This window comes from Bicyclus anynana, chromosome 6 (genome assembly GCF_947172395.1).
Source record: "Bicyclus anynana chromosome 6, ilBicAnyn1.1, whole genome shotgun sequence".
In the NCBI taxonomy this organism is placed as follows: Eukaryota; Metazoa; Arthropoda; class Insecta; order Lepidoptera; family Nymphalidae; genus Bicyclus; species Bicyclus anynana.
This window is the reverse complement of record NC_069088.1, coordinates 3,765,626-3,786,685: the sequence shown is the minus strand read 5'-3', so window position 1 is coordinate 3,786,685 and position 21,060 is coordinate 3,765,626. Positions and strand designations below refer to the sequence as shown.

The window sequence follows — 21,060 nt, the reverse complement described above, 5'->3', positions numbered from 1 at the left end:
GAAGAAAAAGAAGAAATACTTTATTGCACACAAAAATACAATTATAAATTAAAACAATAAAAAAAAAACATACATACAGCCGAACGTAGAACCTCCTCCTTTTTGGAAATCGGTTAAAAAAGATAAATTAAACTTAGCATGCAAAGGCGGCCTTATTACTAAAAGTAATCAAGATATACTTGTTTTACATGCAGCCGTCTGTAATATTGTCGTCACGAAATTAACTAAAGATAAGTAAAAATATAGTAATAATATATAGTTTGTAGCAGAAAACATTTGGATTGTATTTCTCAGCATTATGTTTTTTTTATTAAAATCAGTTTGTTTTTTTTTAACTATATATGTATGTTGTTGTTAAAGTTTGTAAGTAACTCAAATAAATATTCTAAAATAAAAAAATATGCTAGAAGTTGGTAACTGGGTACGAAAATAATAATCCAACATTAAGGATCCGGCTTTTTACCTGCTGAGGCTTATATAATTGAACATTAAAAAATTAAATAGATGAAAAATTATACACAATAAATTTTAACAACAACAAAAACTTCTACAACATCAGTTTATAAAGTGCAGGAAACTCATATTCAACACTTCCTCGGTAGCACACAATTCCTGGCACCTTGTACGGAATCCGCGAAATGCACCGGCACCATTTTATTAGGCACATGTCTGGCATTATTTACAAGAACGCCTGATCCCGAACGGCATTTACCAAAAGCGTATTCATATTAGATTTTCGATCTCGCACCGCCAGCCGGCCGTATCTAGAATGTCACCGATACGTTGGATACTTTATTCGAGTCGACTCGCGTACGCTCGCCACACGGAAGAGTGTCAAATAAATACAGGTTGAAATATATCCGCTGTCGGGTTCTGTGATCCTGGTATATACGTGCCATTTGAAGAATGAATTTTTGCCTGTTTTTCGTGTTGTTCGGTTATTTTTTCGCGTGCACCAGTGGGATGCTGTACAGGCGGGACTCCGATAATGTTTTGAAGCCCGGTGAGATATTTTTGTTGTAATAAATAAATTGTCGAAAACAACAGCGGGCCGTTCTGGAACGGGGATCGTTCTGTGATTTAAATGTTTAACGATACACTATTGTCAAATGGAATGTTTCGAGCAATTTTGTGTTTGTTGTTGATGTTGTTTTTTTTTCTTTTCATAAACGTGGATTTTATCGAAAAATAAATGAATAAATAAATATTCTTATATTTAAAAATTAGATCTTTCTAGTGGTACCTACTGTCAAATGCTAAAACATATTTAACTTCAGACTGGTTCTAGAGATTAGCGCGCTTTAACAAACACACAAACTATATTAGGAAAATACATCTGAATCATAACATACAGTTAACATAACAACAATCATTATAATTTTATAAGACTTCTAGAAAACAATTATTTTGAAGATCATTCTTGAAAATTTAGAAAACGCAAATTTAAAGTGCAATAATAAAATTAACATGCAATTTATTAAATATAATTTGCATACAGCAAATCTAAACAGACAAACAAAGACAGTGATAGCCCAGTGGATATGACCTCTGCCTCTGATTCCGGAGGGTGTGGGTTCGAATCCGATTCGGGGCATGCACCTCCAACTTTTCAGTTGTGTGCATTTTAAGAAATTAAATATCACGTGTCTCAATCGGTGAAGGAAAACATCGTGAGGACACCTGCATACCAGAGAATTATCTTCATTCTCTGCGTGTGTGAAGTCTGCCAATCCGCATTGGGCCAGCGTGGTGGACTATTGGCCTAACCCCTCTCATTCTGAGAGGAGACTCGAGCTCAGCAGTGAGCTGAATATGGGTTGATGACGAGGAAATCTAAACAACGAAGCGAAAAAAAAAACACCATTCAACAAGAAAACTGTTCAAAGTGTTTAATGCACTCACTCGTAGTATAACATGGAGACAATAACATTGTTAGAATTGCAAGAACAAGTGAGTATCTACTTATTAGCATACTTTAACACTGAGAAATTCCACTTAACCTTTTCAACTCGGGCTGGCCTCGTTCACTCCTGCACTTAGCGACCACTTAAGGACGCGCAACATACAATATACATACAATATATTGCCCTCATATAATGTTATTACAATCGCACCTGGACCCGTAATACCTATACACATAACCTATTTCAACAAGACAGTCTACGTTCACCGTACTATACTGCATCTTAAGGGTAGATTACATTTGTACAATAAACGCAAGCATATTAAAAAAAAATATATAAAAAAATCATATAATATTACACTTAAATAACATTGTAAGTGCAATCACAGAATTAATCACAAATATCTATAACTATATTTTATTTGATATATATACGATTGAGATTTTCTTAATTGGTCTAGGTCTGGCTGGTGGGAGGCTTCCGCCGTGGCTAGTTACCACCCTACCGGCAAAGACGTACCGCCAAGCGATTTAGCGTTCCGGTACGATGCTGTGTAGAAACCGAAAGGGGTGTGGATTTTCATCCTCCTCCTAACAAGTTAGCCCGCTTCCATCTTAGATTGCATCATCACTTACCATCAGGTGAGATTGTAGTCAAGGGCTAACTTGTAAAGAATAAAATATATATACATATATACAGGGTGATTCGGTCTTTAGTGCGGATATTTTTTTTCGTGGTTCTGTATCATTAATAGAATATAAATCTACAAACAGTTCGATACATTTTATGTAATTTTTTTTTTAATTTATGTCTCTAAAATAACAAAATAATGTACATATTATTACTAAACAAGATATATTCAGCTTAAAAGTGATCTGGTGACGTCCTTTAGGTATCAAACGAAAATAAAAGAAACGCCCAATAGGGTGACCCTAAAATTCTGTTCAAAAGTAAATAACTTTAGCTAACGATAATTTTGTTATTTTTGAGTTAAAAAAAAAAAGAAAAAATACGTGATCATTAAATTTTGTTTATGTACAAAATATAAAAATATCCGCACTAAAAAAATTTTCTTCCTGTATAAATAAACCTACAGAATTTTTTGTCAGTATATACCTTACGTATATAACGCACGTTTAATGCAAAATAAAATAATTATATAAATATTCAATAGCTATACTTATACCCTTTGATAAGGTTAGTACCTATTGTCTCCCCTATAAATATATACAACAGGACCGGAATTTTGACAGTGTTAGAAAAACACAGTCCACGCGCAAAGTGCAAGAATATCTGAGAAGTAAAATAAACTTCATAATATCTACAGTAATAGTATGAAAAGTGAAATTATTAGCTAACAGGCTCCGATGTAGTTACTGGACCGTATTTTCACCAATAGAAAGCTACATTATTGGTAAAGAACGTCTATAATTTATTAAAAAAAGTTAGAGAACTTTAGTTATTCTAATACGATCCTTGATAGATAGAATTCTGGCCCGTTAGATTATCATATCCTATTCAAATACAAGCTATTTGTTTCATGGAAAAGGTTATGTGGAAATAAGACATGCCAAAAAATATTAGACAGAGACTATATTAGATCCTTTTATTTCAAAAAAAGTATACTCGGTGACCGCTGGTAAAATCGTGTGTGCAATGGACCTTATATTCAACTAGTACGTAGTACCTTCTAGCCTCTAGGGTATAAAATGCATTTTGAACGAAATTGTAGCACTTTCTGTGCAGATAGACCTCTCAGACTTCAAATTTTGTCTAGACTCAAAATACAGTACATTAAAGTACAAGTATTTGTTGAATAAAACATAATATACCACACTGTTTTTTGGTGTAGGTGATTCAAATAGCTTTTTTAACTTTATGCTAAGTAAAGCTAAACTAAAATACCGAGTTAATCATTTAATCAGGTAAATTATAATAAGATAATTTAGAATAAAATCTATACTAATAATATTATAAATGCGAAAGTAACTCTGTCTGTCTGTCTGTTACCTTTTCACTGCTAAACGGCTGAACCGATCAAGATGAATTTTGGTATGATCGTAAATGGGATCTTGGAGCAAAACATAGGATACTTTTTGACCCTATAATAAAAATAGAAGGGGGTGAAATAGGGGTTGAAAGTTTGTATGCAAAGTCGCCGAAACTATTAAACCGATTTCGTTGAAATTTGGAATGGAAATAGATATAATAGATATTACTCTGGTTTAAGACATAAGTTACTTTTTATCTCGGAAAAGTCCATGGTTCCCGAGGGATTTGTGAATAACTAAAGGACAATGGTCTATTCCCAAACAAATTTTTGCTGACATTTTTTTCAAGCGTCTATGAATGAAAAAAATATAAAATGATAGATAATTATATTCTTAACAATTTATTCTTAAGGCTTAGTATTATGTCAAGTCTGGAATTAAAGATATTTATGTTTGAAGTTTTACAGGTTATGTTTTGTCAACAACGAATAGATACCTACTTTTTAAATTAAAGTCTTAATTATTCCATGATTATGAAGCCGGGTGTTTAGGTCCGATTAAAAAACATAAAAGTAGGTTTGATCCCCATTTTTCTCTTAGACATTGATAATATACATACTTTATAAAAATTAATCTTCCTAATTAAATCTAAAAACCAACGTGGAATTTAAATACACTAATATTTTAAGTCAGTAGTTAAGAGGGAGAATCGGTGTCCATAAACAGAAGCGGTCGTTAAAAAGGATGTATGTACAGAAAATCACTTGATATCAGAAAAAAATACAAGATTTACAAGAAGCATAGATACGCAAACAACGAAAATACGATGCAATGTGACAACTGAAGTGACAGTTCATAGTTGAATTTGTTAGTGCATGTACTTTTATTTAAAATCATGTCGAACATACTTAAACAATAAATACATTTGTAAACACTTGTCCCCTTCCTTTGATTATTAAAATATGCCATATGGCTTAATGTTGGTAGTAATTGTTATAAACATGAGTATTATATTTTGTTTATTTTATTAGTTAAATGTAAAATGCCGCCAAGTAAGAGTGAACTTTAGCAGTATTTTGTCATGGTTAGAAATAAGTAATTTAAATGCAATAGGTAGGTAGGTACATACTCGCTTGAAAATCAAAATATTTGTTAATATTTCAAAAAATATATATTAATTCGTTTAAATATTAGTGTAGAATACGTGTAGTTCAATGACGATACTTTATTCGATTCAATACTGGCTTTTCGACCGTGCGCGTTCCTAGTTGTCCAATAGATGGTATTCATTAATTGGTATAAATAGTGTGGTTGCCATACTCAATTATTTAAATGTAATTGATGTGATTATATTTTACTTTATGGACATAATTAGACATTGGGCACTTTTTCAAAAAATTAAATAAATTATTTTCTACAAACTGTAATAGTTTACATTAGTAGACGCTTATGAATTCTATCAACAAACACCAGACCATTGTCCTTTCACGCGGACGAAGTCGCGGGCGTCTGCTAGTTAAATATATTTCCTATTCGTTTCGTGTTGAACGATTAGGTATATACATCACTAGTATCAGTGATGCAGACTTGCGACTTTGTCTTTAAAAAAATCAGTGTAAACATTGGTCAAAAACGAGCTCGATTTGGTGAGCAAGTTTGTCAAACATGTTTGATCAATAACGTTTTCCTTAAGACAGATTCCCTATCTTATTCAGTTGCCGATATTCTGAGTCCCAGTTAAATATCGACTGTATTTTGGTTACCCACATACAGAAACAGGTGTCTTAGTGCTGGTGGAGAGAAACGCATGGCTTATTCGGCCTTGCGCAGGTATCTCACGGATTTTACTGCAACATTTACTACCGACATACCTGCAGTGTTATCAGAGCATGAATATTCCACTCGGTATAGCGCTATTCGATTATTGATAAACGTATTTCGTTGTCGCCCCGGTCGTCTACTTGAGGTAAGTTTCTTGGAAGGATTTTCGTACTACTGTTTCAGTAAGAATTAGCGTCCCTTCCCTGCGAGACGGTTTCATTACCTTCTAATCACACTGATCACATCACATCACACTAATCACACTAATATTGTAAAGGCAAGAGTTTGTGTGTGTGTGTGTAATTAATATAATTGATGTTTGTTCCTCCTTTACGCTGCGGCTACTGAAGCGATTTGGCTGAAATTTGGAATGGAAATAGATTTTACTCTGGATTAACACAGGCCCATTTTCAAATCGGAAAAATCTGTGGTTCCCGCGGGATTTGTGAATAACTGAATTCCACGCGGACGAAGTCTACGGGCGTCCGCTAGTAATAGTTTAAACGTAAGTTTTGTCACTTTCTAACGTTCCATCCACTGGGCTATCACGGCTTCTAGTAGGTATTTCCATGACCGGAATTAGACCCAGGATTCGAACCCAAAGCCTTGTGATCCGAAGCCACGGAACCAACGTGGCTTTGATACTCATAGATAATAGACTTCAAAATCTTATCAAAACAGTGCCAAGATCTCAACGGCCGAGACTTGTTGTAAAAATACAAAATTATTTAACGTATTATAAAACACCTACAGTACAGCATTGGTGGAAGGTTAACGGGTTCATTAATTCAATTCTTATTGATATTACATTTAATGCAGTATGGCATATATATTTAATCAGATTGATTATCATACAGGTGGGACCGAACGAATAAACCCTTGGGATAAAAAACGGAAAGTGAAAACACTTTAGGGATTACCACATATTATAAGAACGTAAGACAAATACTAAAACTATATGATACTACAATTAATGATGGCATAACAAAACAAAACAAATTCGTTTGTATCTAGGCTTAGCTTAAAGCATTAATCAAACATCAATTTTATCTGTTTGTAGTGACTTCTACCGATTCTGAAGCCTTGCAACTGCAAGTGCCTTAGTAGTTGCTCTTCTAAAATAATCATCATTTACAATATTATCTAATTATTGATATTTATTAATTATTATTTCTTATAACCACACTTCACGGTTGAAGATGAATGTTGATAGTAGTGTTGTGATTGAAAAAAAATATCATCTGTATAAAAACTAAAAACAAATATTTTAAATAAATTTAGATAAATATGAACAGACAGTCAATACTAGTTCTTCATTGTCTACATCTCCTATAATAGAGGGAGAGCGTGTCAGAGATATTGAGAACATAAAAGATAGATTAGGTACAACAGTACTGTAGGATAGTTAAACTATGACACATCTATACTTCGCCTTGAAAGAGCAAGCGAGTAGTGTCCAAGCTGCACTTTCGAATATTAATAAGTTTAAAATGGTATCGCCGTGTTTTTTTTTATTTAAGGCCCTAGTTTCTAGTCTTTTTGGTATCTATAAACAAGAATTTGTTTAATCGAGCATAAAATATGCATTTTTTAAAAATTAGTTAGCTGCTTATTTGAAAATTAGTTTGCTGCTTAAACACACCAACTGGATATTGCTTTAAATTTTCAAATTTTTCAATAAAGTCGGTTAAAAATAATAAAATGTAACTAAATTATAAATCACTATAAGTGTAGTGTTTATTTACAAATAAACACAGCATGAAAGAAAGAAGAACAGTAAATAAAAAATAACTTAAATATCACAAATAAAGAACATACACACTCGTATTATTAACTTAAAAAGAATAAAAAGTTAGAGGAAGAAAGAAAATGAAATAATATGAGCACATTAGTCATAAGAGTAAGAGGAGATTATTTTTTTCCGAAAACTATATATTGATTCAGAGTACATCTTTACTTTAGAACTGATATCATTTAAGGTCTTACATAATCTAGGAATAGGAGAAATGGCACCAAGGATAGTTTTACGTAGAGGAGTATGTATGAATAATTGGTTATTAATTTATAGTTTAAAATTGTAGTGTTTGTCTTATAATGTTAAAAAACAAACTAGACAAGACCTTGTTTATTAGAAACACGTAAAATAGACATGTTCGTATAAAATAAACATACGATTTGCATACTATCCAATTATTCAGTGTGGAACAACTAATTTAGTTTTAAGTAACAAAACTAAATTAGAGAACTGCAGCAAAATGTTTGTCAACGAAAACACGATTTGCATAGATACCGCGGATTGATATTTAGCTAGACCCCGCCTTTGTTCATTCACGATAGTATGAATTTCATTATTATTCTTCAATAGCGTTTATTTTGTGCTTCTCTGAATAATGTCATAAACGTTGTTTAGTAGCTTTCATATCCAAATTAATTAAAATAATTACCTATCAGTAACACCCTGGAATTGGAAAGCCGGTGACGTCACATTATCCTCACCGTTTAGGTCACTATCATTGACATTTGATAGTGATCGCTACAAAGTGAAAACCATACCACCTTAAACACGCTTACCCGCATTTGGGTAGTGTAGTGGGTAAGCTTCAAATTCCCATCTGCCATGGACATTAAAATAGACTGATGATGGTAGCTTGACCAGCAGCAATGTAATCGTTTCGTTATACGCCAAATGTTTTTTTTCTCTGTTTGCAGTTAAATAATATCCTCATATTATAAAAAAAATACAACGCTAGTATAAAACACACAGTGTATCATTTTGTGTTGATATTACCTACTTGCACTTTATATTATACAAAAATTAAATTGCCACCTGTATCAAAGCACTACTAATTTGTGTTAAACATGCGATTTGCATACAAACCAATAATTTAGTATAGCGACTACAGAATAAATCTCATCCACACCGATCCATAAACAAACGGGGGCTATTCCGCGGACAAAACGCGCGCGCCGACGATTATTTCAATTGCGCGTAACTTATTTGATCCGATCCAACGCTGTCGCGACCGCGTTATAGATAAAAATGTCGCGTTCGAGCTAACAGATTGTATCACGTTTACTTTTATAGTGACGAGGTACGTGGCCTTCGGTATTGGTACGGTTGATATTTTTTTAATGACTCCAAAAATGTTTTTCTGTATTTGACCTGTAGGTAAATATAGGTATTATATTATTGTACGTCTACAAACAAACAAAACTATTGATCTTGTTTAGATGGTGTTTTCGTTATTTAGATGTTTAGTTTCAAGGAACTATTTGAAGGCAAATTCGTTTCTTCAAAACTACATTTCTCGCAAAAAATTGGATTGATTGCAGCTAAATATGTGTCAATACCCTTAAAAGTAAAATAGACAAGTTTAACAAAACGCTGCCATTCTGTGTAAAACACACGATTAGTAGGCAAACCAATAATTTAGTGTAGCGACTACAGAATAAATCTCATCCGCACCGATCCATAAACAAACGGGGGCTATTACGCGGACAAAACGCGCGCGCCGACGATTATTTCAATTGCGCGTAACTTATTTGATCCGATCCAACGTTGGCGCGACCGCGTGATAGATAAAAATGTCGCGTTCGAGCTAACAGATTGTATCACGTTTACTTTTATAGTTACGAGGTACGTGGCCTTCGGTATTGGTACGGTTGATATTTTTTTAATGACTCCAAAAATGTTTTGTCTGTATTTGACCTGTAGGTAAATATAGGTATTATATTATTGTACGTCTACAAACAAACAAAACTATTGATCTTGTTTAGATGGTGTTTTCGTTATTTAGATGTTTAGTTTCAAGGAACTATTTGAAAGCAAATTCGTTTCTTCAAAACAACATTTCTCGCAAAAAATTGGATTGATTGCAGCTAAATATGTGTCAATACCCTTAAAAGTAAAGTAGACAAGTTTAACAAAACGCTGCCATTCTGTGTAAAACACACGATTAGTAGGCAAACCAATAATTTAGTGTAGTGACTACAGAATAAATCTCATCCGCACCGATCCATAAACAAACGGGGGGCTATTACGCGGACAAAACGCGCGCGCCGACGATTATTTCAATTGCGCGTAACTTATTTGATCCGATCCAACGCTGGCGCGACCGCGTGATAGATAAAAATGTCGCGTTCGAGCTAACAGATTGTATCACGTTTACTTTTATAGTTACGAGGTGCGTGGCCTTCGGTATTGGTACAGTTAATACTTTTTTAATGACTCCATAAATGTGTTTCCCATAGGTATATTATAATTACTGAATATCTGCGAACAAAAAAATAGAATCTTCATTATTTAGGTGCTTATTTTTCAGGGAACGATTTAGATATTTAGTTTCAAGGAACTATTTGAAAGAAAATTCGTTTCTTCAAAACTACATTTCTCGCAAAAAATTGGATTGATTGCAGCTAAATATGTGTCAATACCCTTAAAAGTAAAGTAGACAAGTTTAACAAAACGCTGCCATTCTGTGTAAAACACACGATTAGTAGGCAAACCAATAATTTAGTGTAGCGACTACAGAATAAATCTCATCCGCACCGATCCATAAACAAACGGGGGGCTATTACGCGGACAAAACGCGCGCGCCGACGATTATTTCAATTGCGCGTAACTTATTTGATCCGATCCAACGCTGGCGCGACCGCGTGATAGATAAAAATGTCGCGTTCGAGCTAACAGATTGTATCACGTTTACTTTTATAGTTACGAGGTACGTGGCGTTCGATATTGGTTGGTACTGATTTGAGCGTAGAAATATTGACGTAGCATTTTAAATATACATTGGGTATTGTCGATTTTAAAATGTTGTTGTTGATTACTCTCGAAACCTAAAACAAACGCGATTAAGTTGGTAAAAATATCTTTTAATTTCGATACAGGTCTTATAAATTCGATATTTCGATATTAATTGGCATCGAGATTTCTATTACAGTAAATATAATCTAACTATTGTGAACAATTTGAGTAGGTGAGTGTGTGTCTGTTATCTGTAATAAATATAAAGTTGGATACTTTGGAACCTATAGTGTGCATGATTCATCTCTCTCTCGAAGGTGCAAATATGACATCATTAGTAACGACCTTAACAAGTGACTTTGCGTGTGTCAACTTTGTAAGGGCGTTGCTTCTCATCTTTAAAATAAGTTTTTTTCCCGCTGCTTCATTTGTGATAATACAAATATTGTCTATCAATTTCTGTAATTTTCCGTTTCGCCACAGATCTAATAACTATGGAGAACTTAGCTTTAAAGCGTGACAAACGAACAAAAAAACTATTTACATTACGTTATAAATAGCAATATTACAAAAATAATACTTGTTAGAACAAGTCAGAATCTTGAATTGCATGGATAGAATAAATACATGACTTATAGGTTCCATAATGGTATAGTGATAAGAATTGGTTCTTTTCTGTAGTACTAGTCAGGCAAAGTTTCGATGCGCCGTATCTAACGATACATATCTATGATAGCTAATCTAAAAAGCTTCCAAAGAAAATAGGTTTTATAAAACAAAATACAGTACAAGATCATAAAAGACATACGTGGTGAAACTTTACAGAGTCTATTTTTAGTAGATCAAGGCATGTAGTATTCCCTGGCGGTAACGCTTGAGAAAGCTACTGTCAGCCTAGTGTTAGGTATAGGGTAGGTTGAGCCTTGCTTATAAGGCTCGATTCACATTTGCAGTTTATTTAAAGTCAAAGTCAAAGTCAAAATTTATTTATTTCAAATAGGCTTAGTTTACAAGCTCTTTCGAAACGTCAGGTAATAATATTAAACTTAAGATAATGGTGATAATCATTCGAAAACTTAAAATTAAAGTTACAAGGGTTCCAAACGCGCCTTGGTCCGAGAGCACAACAAACTCAGCCAAGGTTTATTTTTTTTTTATTTATCACCATTTTACAAACTTATTTAAAACTAAGCACAAAGTTGTATAATAGAAGAAGAAGAAGAAGAAATATAGGTACTTTATTGTACATTAAAACAAAAATTAACAATAACTTATAATAACACTTAGAAACTAATGTACAAATGACGGTCTTATCGCTAAAAAGCGATCTCTTCCAGACAACCACTGTGGAAGAGAAAAAACGTTAGCATCGATTAGAAATACAGTTTAATACTAAGCTTTTTATCATTTAAGTACTCATTAACACTATAATAAGACTTTACTAAAAGCTTGCGTTTAATGTCTCTGATAGCTCTATATATGACTTTACTAAAAGCTTGCGTTTAATGTCTCTGATAGCTCTATATATGACTTTACTAAAAGCTTGCGTTTAATGTCTCTGATAGCTCTATATATGACTTTACTAAAAGCTTGCGTTTAATGTCTCTGATAGCTCTATATATGACTTTACTAAAAGCTTGCGTTTAATGTCTCTGATAGCTCTATATATGACTTTACTAAAAGCTTGCGTTTAATGTCTCTGATAGCTCTATATATGACTTTACTAAAAGCTTGCGTTTAATGTCTCTGATAGCTCTATATAGTCTATTTTTACTAGATCAAGGCATGAAGTTTTGACGGCATCCGTGGCGGAGTATTTATTTATTTATTTATACTTTATTGCACAAAATAAAACAAAAACAATAACAAAGGAAAACATAGAAAACAAGTATGTGCAAAGGCGGTCTTATTGCTTATAGCAATATCTACCAGACAACCTTTGGATAAAGGAATTAATGTAATTAAATGCGGGATAGTGCAACAAAAAAAAATATATATATAATAATTAAAATAGTATATTTATATATAATACATGTATAAATATAAAATATACATAATATATAATAAAATAAATAAATAAATATATAATAAAATAAATATATAAATATACCTGAGTAATAATTATAAAGAAACTACGAATTACAACTATACAGGTAATATTTGAATAAACGACTTTTAAAAGTTCCCAGTGTCTTTGAATTACGTATTTCATAAGGAAGACCATTCCAGAGAGTAATTGATGTACGTGTAAATGACTTATTATAGAACTTAGTGTGGCTAGGAGGAACATGCAACCGACTGTTTGTACAAGCTCTCAAATTTTGGCGCTCAGTATTTGAGCCATGAAAAGAAAATTTCTGTTTTAAATAAGAAGGAGTGCAAGGATGATAAAGGATGGAGTATAAAAGAGACAGAATATGCAGTTTACGACGTTGTCTGATAGGAAGCCATTTCAGACGAGCACGATATTCAGATATGTGATCAAACTTGCGTAAACAGAAGATGAATCTAATACACATATTCTGAAGACGCTCAAGTTTGTTGAGCTGTTCTTCAGACAAGTCAGGATAGGAAGAGTCGGCATAGTCTAAGAGTGGAAGAATAAGAGAATGCGCTAAGGAAATTTTTGTTTTAATAGGAAGAAAATTCTTCCAACGTCTAAGGCATCCGATAGTGGCAAAAATTTTTCGGCTCACCTCAGCAATTTGTGGGCGCCAGGATAATGTATTGTCAATTAATAATCCTAAGTTTTTCACAGTCGGGCTAATGCTGACAACTGCATCGCCAAGTAGAATGGGAGGTAAACTAATCGACGCAATCTTTTCAAGTTGTTTGGAACCACCCAGTATGGCAACCTGGGACTTTTTTGGATTAACACTTAGACCGTAGGATGCACTCCAAGTATTAATTTTACTCAGATCACTATTTAGATTTTCAATAGCAGTACATATATCATAAGACGGGGCAGCAGTGTACACTTGAAGGTCGTCAGCATAAAGATGATAGGAAGAGGAAAGAAATTGAGTAATAGTGTTAATGTAAATAGCGAAAAGAAGAGGTGATAAGACGCCACCCTGTGGTACACCTGCCGTGAGTGGGCTGTACGTTGAGAATGAGCTATCAGTTTTAATACATTGCTGGCGACCGCGCAAGTAACTGTTAAACCAAGAGACAGCACTGCTAGAAATGTTAATTGACTTCAGTATGCCTAAAAGAATATCAAAATCAACAGTGTTGAACGCATTACTAAAGTCAAGTAACGCCACAACGCTGAGTAGTTGGTTGTCCATATTGTGTCTGATGTCGTCACAAACCTTCACAAGAGCAGTGACGGTACTATGTCCGGGTTGAAAACCTGATTGGTATGGGCTTAAGATGTGAAATTCAGAAAGGAAATGTTGAAGTTGCTGATGGACAATACGTTCAAGAACCTTAGAGAGGAACGGAAGAATTGAGATAGGCCGAAAATGAGAAAAAGAAGTAGGATTTTTTATTTTGGGTATAGGAATTACAAAAGCATTTTTCCATGCACAAGGAAACACACTAGAAATAAGTGAATAATTAAAAATATGACAAAGAACGTGTGTGATATTATCAAGTAAAAGAAGTAACATTTTTCGATTAATGCCATCATAACCAGCTCCACCTGATCGAACCGCCATAATATGTTTTTTAGTTTCTTCATTAGAAATAGGAGTAAAGTGAAAAAAAGGATAGTTAGGAGGTCGCAAAGAATCCAGGTGGTTTAAAGTATTTTGCTTAAGGGCGCTGTCTATTGGTGAAACATATGCAAAATGTTTATTAAGTTTCTCAATGTCAACGTTAGTAAAAGAATCCAAGCGCTGCCGGCCGATACCGAGTGATCCAAGAAATCGCCAAGTTTTAGACATGTCACTGTTTTCAACTGATGCGTGAATATATTTTCGCTGGGCGTCTCTGCAAGCCATGTTACAACGATTACGAAACACCTTGTATTTAAATAGATTTGCATCCGTTGGTTTTATTTTATATTTAAACTTCGCAGCATTTCGCTTCGCCATAAGAACCTTAATATTATCTGTCAACCAAGGCGCTGGTAAGTGCTTAATTTTGATGGGACGTAGAGGGGCATGGTTATCAAAAAGAGATGTCAGTAAAGAGTTAAATATTTGCAGTTTTTTATTCATGTCCGGAGCATTAAATACAGCATCCCAGTCGATATTATTTAAGTCCTCTAGGAAAGCAGTATTGTCAAAGTCCTTAAAACTTCGCCGCATGACAATCGTCGGTTTCAGTTTAGGAGGACGGATCCTATATGAAAGGTAGATGAGGTCATGGTATGAAAAGGCTTCAGCATGGAATTGACCATAAGTACTGACATGATCGATAGAGGATGTTATCATTAAGTCGAGTTTGGATGGTGCACAATTTGGAAAGAGATGAGTGGGACTAGTAGGAAGAACGTGAAGATTACTACTATTAACAATATTTATAAAACGCTTTGCCCGCAAGTCATTCTTTAACAAACAAGTGTTAAAATCGCCCATCAATATTGAATGGTCCACAGCTACAGCATACTCTTCAAGAAGACCTTCAAACATTTGAAAATAATCAATATGCAGCGAAGGAATATAAAATACACCAAGTAGTAACTTCAAACGTACGAGTAGTATGCGCGGTGGATTTAAAAGATGGAGGTCCTGCTTCCCCGGCTGGGCCGATTGAGATTTTCTTAATTTGTTCAGATCTGACTGGTGGGAGGCTACGGCCGCGGTTGGTTAACCGCGCCAAGCGATTTAGCGTTCCGGTACGATGTTGTGAAAAAACCGGAAGGGATTTTCAACCTCCTTCTAACAAGTAACAAGTTCGCCCGCTTCTATCTTAAATTGCGTCATCACACCATCAGGTGAGATTGTAGTCAAGGGCTAACTTGTAAAGAATAAAAAAAAAGTTTTTATTCCCTGGTGGTAGCCTGATAAAAGCTATCCTCAGCGTAGGTCGCCTATATGACGTAGATCGTTTATAGCCTTGCATATAAAGCTCTATGCACATTTGCATTTGCATTATATATTATAGGGCCTTAACGGAGGACCTTTATTTTATTTTAACTTTTTATAGTCTATTGATATTAGATCATTACAAGGCATGTAGATTAGATTAGTCCACCACGCTGGCCCAATGCGGATTGGCAGATTTCGCACACGCAGAGAATTGAGAAAATTCTCTGGTATGCAGGTTTCCTCATGATGTTTTTCTCCTTCACCGTTTGAGACACGTGATATTTAATTTCTTAGAATGCACACAACTGAAAAGTTGGAGGTGCATACCCTGGACCGGATTTGAACCCACGCCCTCCGGAATCGGAGGCAGAGGTCATATACACTGGGCTATATATGGCTGGTGATGATGCTTGAGAAAAACTACTTTCTATATTGAAAATAAAGTTTAATCACATACTGATTAAACTTGTGTAGAATTATAATATCTTATAACTCCAATGAATCAACGCTTAAATCTACATATAAAAACATTATTTATCGTCTAAAAATATTAACAGGATGAGTGCATTCTTGTACTTTGTCTGTCGTGGGCAATAAAATTTCAAGATTTTCTGGGAGAAATTTCAACTTTATAAAATTTATCACTAAATGCTTTCATTTCATGTTCTCGTCAACACCTGATGTTATTACAATAAATCTTAAATTGGTGTGTAATATATTTTGTATAATACATTGACTGACAGCCGATATATTTTCGCTGTGGACGGACCCTTACTCCTTACTTCTTCAGGCCACGTCGATACGTGAGCTTTTACAGTTCGCTAAAGTGCACTCTCGGTATATAGACAGTCTTCTGGCCATAACTCACTGTTGTTACATCTGCTAAAAGATGTTACGTTCTACAAATATATAATAGATCTTTATATAGGGTGCTGGGGAGTATTTCCCATAACTTTGGAGTTCTATGGAGGTATATTCTCTCCCGAAAATTAATTTAAAATGTTCAAGGGACATGTGTTCTAAAATTAATATTTTCGGGGTCAATAATATTTATTCCCGAGCAGCCTGTATATTACGGGTAAAGAAGTGTTTTCCAGTGTCTGGAAATATTTGTTTCATGAACATGAGTTAATTAAACAAATATTTTCCCGTGGGAATCGAACCCACAGCCGTGGATGCAGAGAGCTTGATCACTGCCTACTGCGTAACGTGGTCATCCATTTGCCAATTCTTCAGCTTATTATCCAACTGCATCTGGTTGCCGCCATATAAAATTTCCCCCTGCATTCTGTTAATTTACAGCGATGTGACATCGCTTATTTCATAGCAACTATGTTGTTAGTGACATTTTATCTTTGGCATCCCATAGAAATAAAGTACAAATTATAATGAAACTTAATAAAGGCGAATACATAATAAACGAGTATAAAATAGCGGAATCAAACCCCCGGGAATACTGTCAACGAAAAGAAAAGTTCAGTATTTCACAGCTGAATCCGAAATTCGAACCCAGAACCTCATGATCCGAAGCTATACAGGATGCTCGGGAGCATTTCCCACAGCTTCAAGGTGTAGACGAGTCCACTTAGGAGTCGAACTGCATAATCTAATATTTTTTAAACTAATAAAAAGACTTTTTATATTTTCATACTACAAGTAATTAAAATATTTTAGACTATCCGTGTAACACACGCCTTTATCCTTGCATTTTAAAATACGTAAAACTTGGCTACGTCATAACTATAAGTATGCGTATAAGGGACACATTTCAAGATCTATTTACAAGCATTACTACTAGTATAAATATTATATTCACAAAGTTACATAAAAGCTAACTTGTAATAGATAAAACAGATTAGAAACTAGTTCAAAGCGTGAACGTAGTTTGCGCTTTACCGTTCGCTGGCCTTGCGTGGCCATGGTCAAGAGTACTCCAACAACTCCATACTGTCAGTCGGACAAGTCGCTTAGACAACAATTAGTTACTGAAGTTGAAGTTTGAACCAATTGACCTTAGTAGGTATTATATTTATGCCCAGTATTAACTAGTAGTAGAGTTATTATTGGTTTTAGTACATTTAACAACATTTAAAAAAAACTTTTGCAAATCTAAGTTCATTATTTCAATCTGGCTTTGTTTATGAGCACTTTCAATACGTCAGGTAATAATATTATTAGATAATGGTGATAATAATTGGTCGAATACTTAAAATTGCATACTTACGAGGGTTCCAAAGCGCCTTGTTCCGAGAAGAGCTCGCAACATCAATCGCTAAACTTCATATTTTTGGTGATCAATGACAAATACGTTTATCGGTAGATTTTAACGAAGTACTACAAGGCCAGGTAGTTCTCATTTATAGACAAGGCACCACAAAGGCATAAAACCTTGAAATCTGCTAGTTCCCATAACCACAGAAACCTGCTAGCTCCCAAAGCTACAAAAAGTTTGACCCTGCTAGCTTCCAAAACCACAAAACCCTCGAAACAGGCTAGTTCACAAAACCAGAAACCCTTGAAATCTGCTAGCTCCCAAAACCATAAACCCCTTGAAACCGGCTAGCTGCCAAAACCCTTGAAAACTGCTAGCTCCCAAAGTTCCAATCTTTATGGTTACCTATTGTACTTCTTTAGAATAAGAGCGAGAACTGACAAGCTTTCAGCGTTTATATATTGATCAAACAAGTCATCTCAGATTCTTGCACCATTGAGATTTCAGAAAAAAAAATGTTTTTAAATCGATATCTTCCTGCCGTATTTGTGTTTACGTATAGTATTTTTTTTTAAATAATATTTGCTCTAAAATTTAAATATACCCGATGTTCCTGTTCCCCTCTAATTAGTCGTAAAGATTCTTTTAGGAGTGGGTACGAAAATAGTCCAATGGGCGGAGATCGAAACCATGACCTTTCAGCATGAGTCCGGCTACTTTATCGTTAAGCTATTGAGGCTGAAACTTTAATCTTAATTATTAGATAACGCGAGATAAAACTAAAGCGATTCCAGCGTTTCCAACGCTTCAAACAGCTACTAGTAACGCGTTGAGTTGCCAAAGTTTTTAGCAAAACACCGACCGTTGCAGCTTAGGTTAATTGAATATTGTTGTTCCGAAGTTGCGCCCATTCGCGCGTGTTTTTACTGCGCAACTTTGCGCAACTTGCGAACTGCATACTGTTTCGGAAATAACATTTACAGAGCGCGGGAAACTGTTTATCGAGTTTATATTCGTATGTAAATAACTTGTTATCTGTTTCATGTTTGAGCCTTTTGACCTTGTGTGCGTCCCATCACATTGCTCTAGTGTTAGTTAGAGGGTTTTTGATGTGAAACATCTATAGCCGCACGTAAAACCGATTTCTGGCGAGGTGACGCATGCCTGGCATCATATAGCGTCGCTCTATATGCAGTAGTGTGAACGGTGTGGCGACGCGTCGCCATGCGCAATCGACTGTGCGATTCTCTCTCACTCGATCCGGCGTTAAGCCATCTCTCTTGCTACACTGAGCTCGGATACCTATAGTGTATACTCCGTACTGTATACAGTGTTGTTTAACTTTTTTTTTTTTTTTTTTTTTATTCTTTACAAGTTAGCCCTTGACTACAATCTCACCTGATGGTAAGTGATGATGCAGTCTAAGATGGAAGCGGGCTAACTTGTTAGTAGGAGGATGAAAATCCACACCCCTTTCGGTTTCTACACGGCATCGTACCGGAACGCTAAATCGCTTGGCGGTACGTCTTTGCCGGTAGGGTGGTAACTAGCCACGGCCGAAGCCTCCCACCAGCCAACTAGCCACGGCTTAACTTTGAAGATGAAACTTCATTCACCGTTTGAAACACGTGATATTTATTTTTTTTAATGCACGTAACTGAAACGCTGAAGGTGCATGCCCCGGACCCGATTCGAACCTGCATCCTCTGGAATCGGAGGCAGAGGTTATAGGTGGAAGTAACACTCTCTAAAAAACTTTGGTGTTTTTTGAGAATTTTTCGCAAGGCACAAAATCCAATATTTCTCAAGCTACGACGAAACCCAGGAATTGATCTGTATTCTCTAGAGATAGAAGATTGAGATGATGTTGTTGCTAATACCGTATATTTCTCTTACAGATCTAATGCCAGTCTCCTCAACAGTATTGCCATTGCCGTACTATTCAGTGTACGGATATGAGAAGAAACTGCTCCGGGATAAACAAAGGAAGCGACCCATGGGAAAAATATCGCTAGTCACTAAGGAACCGAAATAAAAACGACACCTAATAGTTTAGCCGTTAATTTTATCCGTTTTTCCCGCCCATGGGAAGAATTAGGACTTAATCTGTGGTAGTGATTTCATAATGTGCCTTTTATTATATAGTATCGATACAAAAAATGCTAAAATGCATATTCTTTTAAACCCGACTCTAAATCGAATTTTATAATATACTTAATTAATTATTTGGGAAAGTGGTCAATTTGAATTTTGAATTTTTAGATTTACAATTAAAAACAATGCTAAAAGCATATTTTTTTTTAATCTTGAATCTAAATTGACTTTCATACTTCATTCTTTGGGAAAGTGGTGGTCCTATTTAAATTTTGAAATATGTCGAAATAATTTCGGAAATGGGAAACAAGAAAAACTTAACGGACCAACAAAATTCTAGTTATCAATTAGGTATTGTATACAGATTAAAAAATTAGCACACTACACTATCACATCATTGTATTTTTATTGTTAATATATATTTTTTTGCTTTATTAATTACAAGGGGAGGAAACAATAAAGTTAAGTACTAATTTTGTATTGTATCGCTAACAATGCTTTTAATACTTACATAGATATTAAGGAAAATGTGATAAGTTATAGTTAACTATATTTTATACTCATAACTACTAAGTATGTTTGTTTTAAGTTTCTATTATTATAATTATATTCACAGAAAATTAAAACAACAAAATTATTCCATTAAAATGAAATTGTGATTGTTACACTTAATTTATACATTATGCATGTAATTATTATTAATATATGAAATAATAAAAACTAGAAAAGAAAAAGTAGAATTGTCCTCTCACGCCAAATGGAATGGAACAAATGGAATTTTTTATAAGTTTTAATAATAATATTAATATACATTAAGAGCAAATTACAGACAAATCTCAAACCTTAGAAACTATTATTAAAATCAACAGTTAAAAAATTATTTACTGATGTACTTAACTTAATTGTACTTAAAAAATCAGTGTGAATCGATATGAGAATTTTCTTATTTCGCAATTTGGTAAATAGGCCTCGTCTCTATGTAGGCACAAAATGTACTTAAAATTGTTAGCATATTATTAGTAGCACGACTATATTGTTGAATTGTTAGAATTTAAATATTATGTTAACTATATTTATTTTATGCCAATGTTACTAAACCTTTAACTAAGTACACTTAAAAATGTAATACTCATTGAAACCGTTTGAATTAAAAAAAAGTGTGTCAGCTCCGTCGCACGAATGAAGTTTACTCTTTTCAATAGCAACGCCTGAAAAGTGAAAGGTGCGCAACCGAGGTGCAGCGCTGCGTGCGCGCCCGCCAACAGCGTGCACGTGCGTGCGGACGCGCTAGGCATGTGCACGCTATGGTGGC

General features: G+C 34.5%; 1 protein-coding gene across 1 annotated transcript; it reads left to right on the top strand.

Moving 5' to 3' along the window:
- The first annotated feature begins 752 nt into the window (after positions 1-752).
- LOC112048942 (uncharacterized) lies at positions 753-19,901 on the top strand. The gene is made up of 2 exons (XM_024086653.2): positions 753-1,003; positions 19,553-19,901. The coding sequence occupies exons 1-2, from the start codon at positions 907-909 to the stop codon at positions 19,687-19,689; spliced, it is 234 nt and encodes a 77-aa protein (XP_023942421.2). The 5' UTR covers positions 753-906; the 3' UTR covers positions 19,690-19,901.
- Positions 19,902-21,060: the final 1,159 nt, after the last annotated feature.